The sequence below is a fragment of the Miscanthus floridulus genome, chromosome 9 (assembly GCF_019320115.1).
Source record: "Miscanthus floridulus cultivar M001 chromosome 9, ASM1932011v1, whole genome shotgun sequence".
NCBI classification, from domain to species: domain Eukaryota; kingdom Viridiplantae; phylum Streptophyta; class Magnoliopsida; order Poales; family Poaceae; genus Miscanthus; species Miscanthus floridulus.
The window spans coordinates 53,008,212-53,018,071 of NC_089588.1; the positions used below are offsets into that span (position 1 = coordinate 53,008,212).

Below are 9,860 nucleotides of genomic sequence, written 5' to 3' on the forward strand. Positions count from 1 at the left end.
ATAGGGCACAAGCCTATGAGACTCACCCTTGGCTTTCTTCCTCCAGTTTTTGACCTCAACCCAAGAGACCTCCGCAGCCCTAGAAGCCTCCCTCTCTAGCTCTACGTCGCATCAGGGAGTCAGGGGCCGAACGCAAGAAAAACAAATAAAACAAGGGGCACAGCTCAACGGGACTCACCCTCGGCCTTTTCCTTCTGGGCTAAGGCCTTGACCCGGGAGGCCTCGGCCACCTTGAGAGCCTCTGCCAGGGCACCTATCGTCAGCAGGTGCGCGCCTTGCTCCGCCCCCAGCTACCCGGCGACGGCCTTGGCAGAGGCCTCCACTTGTTCAGCCCGGGCCCTGAAGGTGTCCCGCTCGCCGGCCACCTGGGTCAACTCCTCCTCTAGCTCCTTGATCCGCGCCGCCAAAGGGGCGGCCTGCTCCTAAGCTATGGCCTCCTTGGCCTTCATATCAGCACAGCAAAGGCAGAGGTCCTCCACCTCCGCGCTCTGTGTCGACAAAAGCTCATTAGCATTGATGAGCAGGTCCTTCTACTGCCGGAGCTGGTCCCAGATGTCCCTCTCCCACTGGAGGAACAATGACTTCCCAAGGGACCGGGCCTCGAGCTCCTGGATGGGCAGAACAGACGTCAAGCACTGTGAGAAAACTCAGGAAAAAGATGACACAACACGAGAAAGGAAAGTGCGTACCTAGGCAACGCTGGGCAGGTCGTGAGCCATGATAGACAGCGCTGTCCGTAGCAACTACTCTGCCAGACGGCAGAATTGCTCGAAGGAGTCCTAGCGCCCCCCCTCGACCGCGTCCTCGAGGGCGAACAGAGGCTCCCCCTTAGGGTCATCCCGGCTCCGCCACAAGACACGCAGGCTATCCCACCCACGGGGCTCAGGTTGTACCCGGACGAGGGTCGAGCTCCCCTCGCCAAAAGTCAGAGCTGGCTGCTCCGCGGTGCTAGCCACCTCAGCGTCCACCGCATCCTTTCCCCGGGAAGTATCGTTGGAGGAGATTGAATGAACCTCCACCTCCCGGGTGTTCTGCTACGACGGCGGCGGATCTTGGACCATGGGCAGTACCGAAGCTTGCCCCGCCTCCGTCTCCGCATCCTAGGCCACCTGCTCCACCGCGCCCAAGCCGGCCTCTGCCACCTCGGCCTCGGTGGTCCCGGGGGCTCCAGCCTCTGCCGCCTTGGCCTCAGTGGCCCTAGGAGCCCTAGCGTCCACCACTTCAGCTTCAGAAGCCCTAGAAGTCCTGGCCTCCGCCACCTCGGTCTCAGAGGTCCTAGGGGCCTCGGCCTCACCCTCGGTGGCCTCAGCGACTGAGGGTGCCTCGACTTCATTTGACTCGTGGGCCTTGGCCTCATGGGGCGTAGGTGCCTCCTCCCCCGCTTGCTTCGTGGCTGCCTCGGTAGCCTTTCCTTGGGTGACCGGCTCCTTCGGGTCAGCCCTGGACGACGCCGCACCACACTGTATGGTGGCTTGCGTCTCCACCACCCATCGGGCGGTGGAGCTAGTGCTCACCTTAAGTGCCTTACGTGGCGCTAGGGTAGGCGTTTCCGCTTGACGCTTCTGGCTGAAGACAAAGCACTCATGAGGTCAGCATACGACTAAATAATGAGTGGGAGATGCTGCAAACTCCACTGACAAAATAGTTACCTCGAACGGGGACACAACAACTTTTGCATTGCGTCCCTCATCCTCTACAGCGGTGGTGGCGGCGGCGGTGGCACGACCCCCCATGTCCACCGGTGCCGGCCGGCCCTCGCCGGACTCTGATGCCCCCTCGACCCTCCGCAGAGGTTGTTGGGTCGCCCCCACCGTCGCTCGCTCCACCTCCGCCGTTGAGCCCATCAGGCTGACGATGCGCTTCCCCAACACCCATGTCTCAGGCGTGTTGGCCTCGGCCCTAGGGCGGGCTATCGCCAGCCCTGAGGCATCCTCTCCTCCTCCTCCTAGAAATGCCGGGCCGCTCATTGATGCCCTAGGCGCAGTCCCCCTAACGTCAGGGAGATGGTCTAGAGGACCCCGCCCTGCCTCGCTCTCATCGTCATCGCTCGAAGAATCCATCGACGATGGTGACGGAGACGGCTCCACCGAGAGACCGTCGTGCCTCTACTGCCGGCAATGTTTCTCTAGCTCGTCGCGCTCAAGGCTCTTCCTCTTGTGCCTTGCCTCCTCAGCGTCCTTCTGCTCCTTGTATGCCTTGGCATGCGCCCTGTTCACCGCCCGCCGCTCTGCGTCCTCGGGAATGGGCAGCGGGGAGGCTCGCACATCCCTCATCCCCTACAGGAACGACAAACGCGAATAAGGAAACAGATTGAAAATGTAAGGAGCGAGGAGGCCTCGGGGGCTGCAGCAGCGTGTGACTTACCAGAGAGATGTACCCTCCATGACGGGTGCATTGGGAATGGGGTCAGCTCACTGCTCCTCTGCCGCCCCTCCACCATCTCTCTCACCCGACGCAGAACCTCCTCGTCGGAAAGGGTGATGGCGAACAACCGGATGCCATCGATCGGCTCAGCCAGTGTCATCTCGAATAGGCGTTGCCGCCGAGCCATCAGCGGCAGCACCCTCCGGTGGTGGAACGCCGCCACGACCACGGCCGCCGTAAGGTCGTAGCTGCGCAGCCTCTCTAGTGCCTTTAGGAGCGGCTGCAGCTTGGGCTAATCAACCAACGGGACGCCGTACCTCCACCTCTCCGGCTGGCTCTCCACAACCCGCCTTGTATAGGGGGGAAGCCCACCATCGTCATTGCAGAGGTAGAACCACCTGTTGTACCAGCAGCGGTTGGACGACGCAAGCTGAGTCGGGATGTAGAAGGGCTACCTGTCTTGGAGCACTTGGAGAGTGCAGCTACCGGCCCTCAATGCCTTCTGCGTGCCCATCGGCTTGGTGTTGAGCCCTGCCCGAAAGAAGTGGAGCCACAGCTCCCAGTGGGGGGCGATGCCCAGGTACCCCTCGCAGACGGCGATGAAGATGGCCGCCTACGCGATGGAGTTGGGGTTGAAGTTGTGGAGCTCCACGCCGTAGTAATGCGGGAGCGCCCACATGAACCGATCCACCGGCAAGCCGAGACCGCACTCGTGGAAGGCCACGAAGCTCATGATGTAGCCATCGCGCGGCCTCGGCTCCGGCTCGCCCCTCGGAGCAATCCACTCTAGTCTGTTGGGGTCGGTAACCGGGTGGAGGCTCACGATGTTTGATGATGGAATCCACTCCGGTTGTTAATGTCAATCATAAACCGTCAACATATCCTACATATATGCTTAATTCCATCATCAAACATAGGTCTAGAGGTTTAAACTAATGGATTCCATAAGTTTTGGTGAATATTTGTATGCAGGAGAATTTATTTAGAAAACAGCCCCAGGACCACTGTCTACACTCCAAACAAGCCAAACAACAACAAGTGATTCAACTCACGAAAACTGCAAAAGACAACTCAAGACGGAGTCCAAAGACTACAACACGAAGGGGAGGCCCATTTACCAAAGTGGTGGGCCGGTCGGCCCATTTGGGAGGCCGCCCAGCCCACTCTGGAGCCGAGCCCATTCACTTTTCGCCGCCTGGTATGCGTTTCCAAAATCCACACCATTAATTTTAAGGCAGTTTTAAGTCGGTTCATCCAATAATAATCGAGGGAGTTGACGCGGATCGATGACATGACAATGCCTTGCCCCCTACTCCATCTCCCCTATATAAGGTGCCCCTACCCCTCCAGGAGGCCATCTCTCATTCAGATCAAGATACACCATAAGAGAGAAATCTCCACAAAGCTCTCAAGATGTACAAGTAGAATATCTCTAGTTGAGAGTTAGGGAGAGTTGAGCCATGCTCAGATTCTAGAGAAATCTTCAGAGGTCGGGTATATCTTTGTATCTCACCTTTGCAAGACTTATGCTTTAATATAGTTATCTTCTCTATCTACTTTTATGCCTTCCATGTGTATGATTAGTATAGTTATCAAACCTTAACATGTAATCTCCGCTCGCATTCGAGTGCTTTAGTTAGCACATGTGACTAGAGTAGTAATCCGTAGTATAGACATGGTGTCTAGACTATAGGTTACCTAAGATTACGCTTAATCCTATGGTTAGTTGTGGTAGCCCCAGGGGTGACAGTTTTGTCAGGCCATTGTAATCCACCACGTTAGGATTGATGTTTATGGAGCTTTAGGCAGCCTTCCCCCAACTACACTTTCTCACCCCCCTCGTGAGTTGGAAAGGTACTATTGCTCCAAAGTTTTATTGTGTATGATCGTTATATCTACCATGAATTAGTTATACCCTATAGAACCAAAGTAATAAAGAAGTATTTAGAAACCTTGAACTCACCCGTTGTCCTCTCAACTTAGCTAGACTGCTCATTTTTTACCATGTAATTCTCTTATATGTGTGTTATTATTCATAACTCTTATCATTATCATCACTTACTCTCACTTTAGTTTAGTTGGTATACTAGTTAGTAGATACATGATGGTGAACTATCGACTCCTTTAACCATTGTTTTTCTGTGGATAAATACGATACGTTGGAATACTTCTGTGTGAAAGCTACATCGATATCCGTGCGCTTACGGATTTATCTATGTGCGTTTAAAAATACCAACACTCACCTGAGGGTGGTGAGGCAGCAGCGAGTATCATGGCGAGGCAGCCTTTTTTTTGAATGTTTTAATCAATTTATTATTTGTAGAGACGGGCATCTTAAGCACCTGGCCACCTGCCTCTCCAAATGGCAACTTCATAGGCAGTGTCATTGCTCGTCTCTGTAATTTCTTATTTTTGTTGAATGCCTCAATACTTCAAGTATAAGTTGTAGTATCTGAACTTGAACATAAACTCACACCACACACCACACACCACACACATGCAAACGCACAGACACCGTGCACAAGATAGATCTACATCTATACCTAAAAACATAAACGCAACTAAGAGGTACTTAAAGACCATCAAATTCCAAGCATAACGGGCATGACACATTGACCATTGTGCCCATCCACACTTAGCCTGCAAAGAAAACTCCCCGGTGCGAACCTGCGTTTGGCAGGCGCTTCACCCGAGCGGCCTTACCATCACGCTACACGCGCGGTCGCCTATAGTTTCTTGTTTGCACAGAAGATGACGTTGAGGTGGGCTTGCCAGCGGACTGTGAAATTAATTGTGTATCGCCCATCTTTGCAAATGTACTCCACAAATCATGTCCTATACCTTCCAAGTCCAATATTTTCTAAAATGTTCTGTGAGTTTATTTTTTATTGTTGATTTAAATACATGTGAACTAATACTAACTATAGTTTTAGTGATTATGATGTAATCAACGCATCCTATACTTCTGATCTTCATGACATGATGTATCTTTGTAGAACATAGAATCACATATCTGACGAGAAACATGAGAAGGTCGGGTACATCAATTCTATAAAAATTAACAAGCAGGTATGCCACTGGGCCAAGAGTTGCCCAAAAACCACAAACTTTGAATTTTACAATTTTCTAAAATTTCAATTTTAGGGGCAATTTCACATGGATTTTATAACACCATAAACATTTAATTTTATACTTTTCTAAAGAATTGTTAGAATTAAAATAGAGTTGACGCCAAACTGTAGGAGAAAAACTATATTGTAAATTAATTAATTTTGTTAGATAATAAACTTTTTTGTTAAATTCATGTTGCTTGCATTTTATCTTACAGTGTCTAAAAGTTGTAATTGAAAAGCTCGTTTAGTTACGTCTAGGTTTTATTCCATTTCTAAAAATGAAATACTAATATTTTGTTGAAAAGAAGTTTAAAAATTATTCCCCAAATTTACTTTCAAGTTTAGAAATCCAAACATTTTCATTCAAAAAAAATTGAATTTAACATTTCCATAGGAGTTTACAAAAATTCTAAAATGTTAAAATCTTTTTGTGTTTGCTTTGGGCTGAAACCTTTTTTTTTCTTAAGCCCATAAAGCCCTCCTTTCAATATTTCTCCTTTTCACATTTTTCTTTCAAGTTCCACAGCCTGCCTTCCTGGGCCGATTTCGGCAACGTTAGGGCTTCTCCAGTGGGCTTCTGAAAAGCGACTCATGGGTTGAGGTGGCAGCCCTGAGTCGACTCATGCCACTAGAGCAATCGACTAATCTGATGAGAGAGATTGAACCGATTCACCTGTGTGAGTCGATTCATCGCCGGTAAAAAACGATTAAAATAAAGAAGCACGAACGGCTGATGACTCCTTGTGAGAGAGCGGCCGGACAAAAGCAAGTAGGAAACTGTTTTTTTATTTGGCAACAGAAATAACAGTTGTAATAGTTTTCTTTATTTATGCATAGGACCCACTTAGCTCAGAAATCGACTCGTCCAAAACTAACGTGGCCGTCCTTTTTCTTGGATGCATCGAATCACCACTAAAGATGCCCTTACTGCCCTTTTCCACGCACTCCCTTTCTTTCCTCTCCTGTGGCTCGGCCCGTTCTCCAAAAGGTGGGTCATCGACCCTAGTCTTCTCCACCATATTCAGTCTTCTCCAATAGCTTGCTGATCTGCAGTTGCACCGGTTCTATATTCTTGGCAGCACTGCTGCAAGTCCGGCACATTTGGACTTGTAATTAGGTAGTAACTGATTGAGCATGAAAAATAAAACTCCACAACTTGCGTCCACTGCCATCGTCTGATGGGACCGATCACTATCGGAATCTTCAAATTTGCCAAGTGTTTTTATGTTTGCAAGTCCGGCAATGGCCCAACCTGCAACATCTCATTGGTCCAAATCGGCGTAGTTGAATGGGATCAGCAGTCTTGCCTGCCAGGCTGCCACTATTGCATCAGTCAGGTACATAATTAATTTAGCCACTGTTGGCGTGTCCATTTGATTCCTTCGCAACTAATAATAACCCGAGCTTTACTTTCGTTAGTCATGTGATTGACTGAATGCTACTGCAGTTGAGAATCGGTGTCCAACATTTGCGAACTGAATGGCTATGTGCAATGATTTAACTTTATGGTACATTATTAACCATGAATCACCAGTATTTTGCGAGAAGTTGAGAAAATGTAGCTTTACTGTCACTTGTATAAGAAAATATATAATATAATACATTCTATGGTGCTTTGTACTACTAATCAAAGTGCAGTGGATACAAGTGTGAAGTCTAAGAGCAACTCCAAGAATCCATCTGAAAAGAGATGCCAAATTACATGATTTAGCCATTATCTAAATAGAAAACTCACTCAAAAAGTAAAATCAGGCTATCTAATTTTTCCTTCTCCATAATTAAAACTGCCCCGTCATCTCATTTTCTTCAATATCAGATCGATCGCATTGCCACGTCATCTCAAGGCAGGCGAGGTCAGGAAGCAATCTGTTCCTAGCTAGAGTGCAACCTGTCGTACTAGCACCTTGAGGATGTTCCTGCATATGAAAAATGGTTGTAACCGGCTGCAATAGGCTCATTTTACAACAAATTATCTTAATCAGCCTATACAACAGGTGATAATAACTAATCAGGAGATCTTAGTGTTGTTTATTTCGCATATTGTTAGTAGTTCAATCAGGATAGATGTTAAGCTAAAAGAACATATTTTTATCTATTATAGGTCTTTTGCATGCTGTGCTTTACTGATTTATTCTATGATTTCTTATTTTCTTTTCACTACTACCCATGTACGAGCTAAGGCCCTGTTTGGTTCCGCTCATTCTCACGTTCGCGACCGAGATGAGCCGAAAATCTCGCCTAACGGGTTGCGTCGCACTTGCGACCAGCCATCGCGCGTCCGCTTATACGCGGAAAATAGCCTACGGCCAAAAAGCGAGCCAAGGCGTGCGATTTGGAGAACGCGGGTTCGCGTTCGCTCACTCCCTCCATCCCTGGCGCCGCCTCCCTCCCCGGCACGGCCACCATCTCTGGCGCGGCCTCCCTCCCCGGCGCGGCCACCATCTCCAGCGCGGCTTCCCTCCCCGGCGCGGTCACCATCCCCGGCGCCGCCTCCCTCCCCGGCACCGCTGCATCCGTCAGCGCCTCCCTCCGGTCTGGCACGGCCTGCCTCCCCAGCGCGGCCAACATCTCCGGCGCGGCTTCCCTCCCCGGCGCGGTCTCCATCCCCGGCGCCGCCTCCCTCCCCGGCACCGCTCCATCCGTCAGCGCCTCCCTCCGGTCTGGCTCCCGCCTCCACAACCGTCATCGCCTCCCTCTAGCCCGGCCCTGGACCAGATCCGCCGGCGGGGAGCAGGTCCCTACTGGATCTGGCCTCTGGCTGGAGGCCTCCTCGACCGGGTCACTCCCTCACCGCCGGCTCTCCCCCCACCGCCGGCTCCCTCCGAGCTCATGCATCGATTGAAGAAGAAGGACAAGGATGCAAATAGAAACTCTTATTTGGGTCCAGTTGCAAGGCTATAGACTCACATAAACAGTAGTAAATAGTACTATGCAGTTTGAGAAAAGTTTATGGTTTCCAGCGTAAAATGTCATACCCGAAATAATCAGGACAGCCAAATGCCCCGCTTATTTACACAACCGATTTTCTACATCGTAGCTTATTATATAATTCTGCTCAACTTATAAGCGAGACTCCCGTAAGCTGAACCAAACATGGCCCAAGAAAAGCGGTAGTCCGCGGATAGACTCTTGAATGGTTTAAGCACTTCAGACTGAGACAAGGCTTTTCTCAATGCCTCCGCAACCTCATATACTACTATTTAGCAACGGCCACCTTTTCCTTCCCAGCTGGAGAAGTAAACTTTTTGTAAGGAAAAAAAATGAAAATGGCACTACTGATTAATGAATATAGGTCCCCTACGTGCATAATTTCTTTTGTGTCATTCACGTTACATTTTTTTTATGACGAGTTTTTTTTTTGGCAGCTCGAAGGATTTTTTGTGTTCAAAACTTGTTTTAGCTCAAGACAAGCTCCCCCTTCAAGGCAGGCATACACGAAGCTTCTAGCATTTTGAATATAATAATATAAGACTATTGAGTACGTTGGGGCTAGGAATGTATCACGTGAGATTACATCTTTTTAGACAGAAAGCGAACTTGGTGACTGCAAAAAAAAAAAAAATTGACTAATTAATTAAGTGACTTGATATATTCCTGAAGCACATTTGGAACGTGTGCAAGCAATCTTTTGTAACGAGCAAGTGGCGTGTGGCTAGCGAGCCAGCTGCGACATTATTCGGTAACATCTATGGTTCCCAGGTGCTATAGAACTTTTAAATATATTTCATCATAGAGTAAAAATTTCACTTTTATTAATCATTGTTACAAAATTCAATATTTCAGGTTAATTATTGCCACTTCCATCCATACTGTAAACCTTCTCAATCTTTGGATTTTGGTTGATGCTAATTACACTACTACAGGAAACTTAACAGAGGCGGACGAAATGGCTTAACCGAGGCGGGTCCAAAGGTCACGGTAAATGGGACATTTTCCGAGGCGGTTGGCCGCTCGCTTCGGTTAATCAAATAAAGAAAACAAAAAAAGAAAAACCTGTGGATAAGCCCAGTGAGCCCATCCACAGGCTTGCCGAGCCCGTCCACGCGCCGCCGCTCCGCTCGCTGGATCTGCACCGCCGTTACGTCCGCTTGTCGGATCCGGCTGCTGCTCGCCAGATCCGGCTGCCTGCTCGCTGGATCTGCTCGCCGCACGTCGCATCGGGGGGGGGGGGGGGGAGAGAGAGAGAGAGAGAGAGAGAGAGAGAGAGAGAGAGGAGAGAGGGCGCGCCGGAGCTGACGAGAGCTGAGGTGGAGGAGCGCTGCATCGCTCGCCCGACGCCTCACCTCATCGCCGGATTAGGGGTCCTCCTCGCCGGATCAGGGGTCCTCGCTCCTCCTCGCCGAATGCGCTAGTGGTTCTCCGCCTCCGCCTCCTTGTGCTTCC

The 9,860-nt window shown here is 49.8% G+C and overlaps 2 protein-coding genes across 2 annotated transcripts; both read right to left on the reverse strand.

Moving 5' to 3' along the window:
- Window positions 1-530: 530 nt before the first annotated feature.
- LOC136479901 (uncharacterized) lies at window positions 531-1,967 on the reverse strand. The gene is made up of 3 exons (XM_066477617.1): window positions 1,650-1,967; window positions 1,110-1,562; window positions 531-635 (listed from the first exon to the last, which is right to left on the reverse strand). The coding sequence occupies exons 1-3, from the start codon at window positions 1,965-1,967 to the stop codon at window positions 531-533; spliced, it is 876 nt and encodes a 291-aa protein (XP_066333714.1).
- A 1,010-nt stretch (window positions 1,968-2,977) lies between these two features.
- On the reverse strand, window positions 2,978-8,081 carry LOC136479902 (uncharacterized). The gene is made up of 2 exons (XM_066477618.1): window positions 7,839-8,081; window positions 2,978-3,208 (listed from the first exon to the last, which is right to left on the reverse strand). The coding sequence occupies exons 1-2, from the start codon at window positions 8,079-8,081 to the stop codon at window positions 2,978-2,980; spliced, it is 474 nt and encodes a 157-aa protein (XP_066333715.1).
- Between the last annotated feature and the right edge of the window lie 1,779 nt (window positions 8,082-9,860).

Bases quoted from the DNA above. Each gene is read 5' to 3' on its own strand.
- LOC136479901 (XM_066477617.1), bottom strand. From the start codon at position 1,967: ATGAGCGGCCCGGCATTTCTAGGAGGAGGAGGAGAGGATGCCTCAGGG. The intron at 1,563-1,649 runs GTAACTATTTTG...GTCTTCAGCCAG, and splicing joins TTGTTGTGTCCCCGTTCGAG to AAGCGTCAAGCGGAAACGCC. The intron at 636-1,109 runs GTGGCCTAGGAT...GTTTTCTCACAG, and splicing joins GCTTGGGCGCGGTGGAGCAG to TGCTTGACGTCTGTTCTGCC.
- LOC136479902 (XM_066477618.1), bottom strand. From the start codon at position 8,081: ATGGAGACCGCGCCGGGGAGGGAAGCCGCGCCGGAGATGTTGGCCGCG. The intron at 3,209-7,838 runs GTGAGCGAACGC...TAACAACCGGAG, and splicing joins CGGCGCCAGGGATGGAGGGA to TGGATTCCATCATCAAACAT.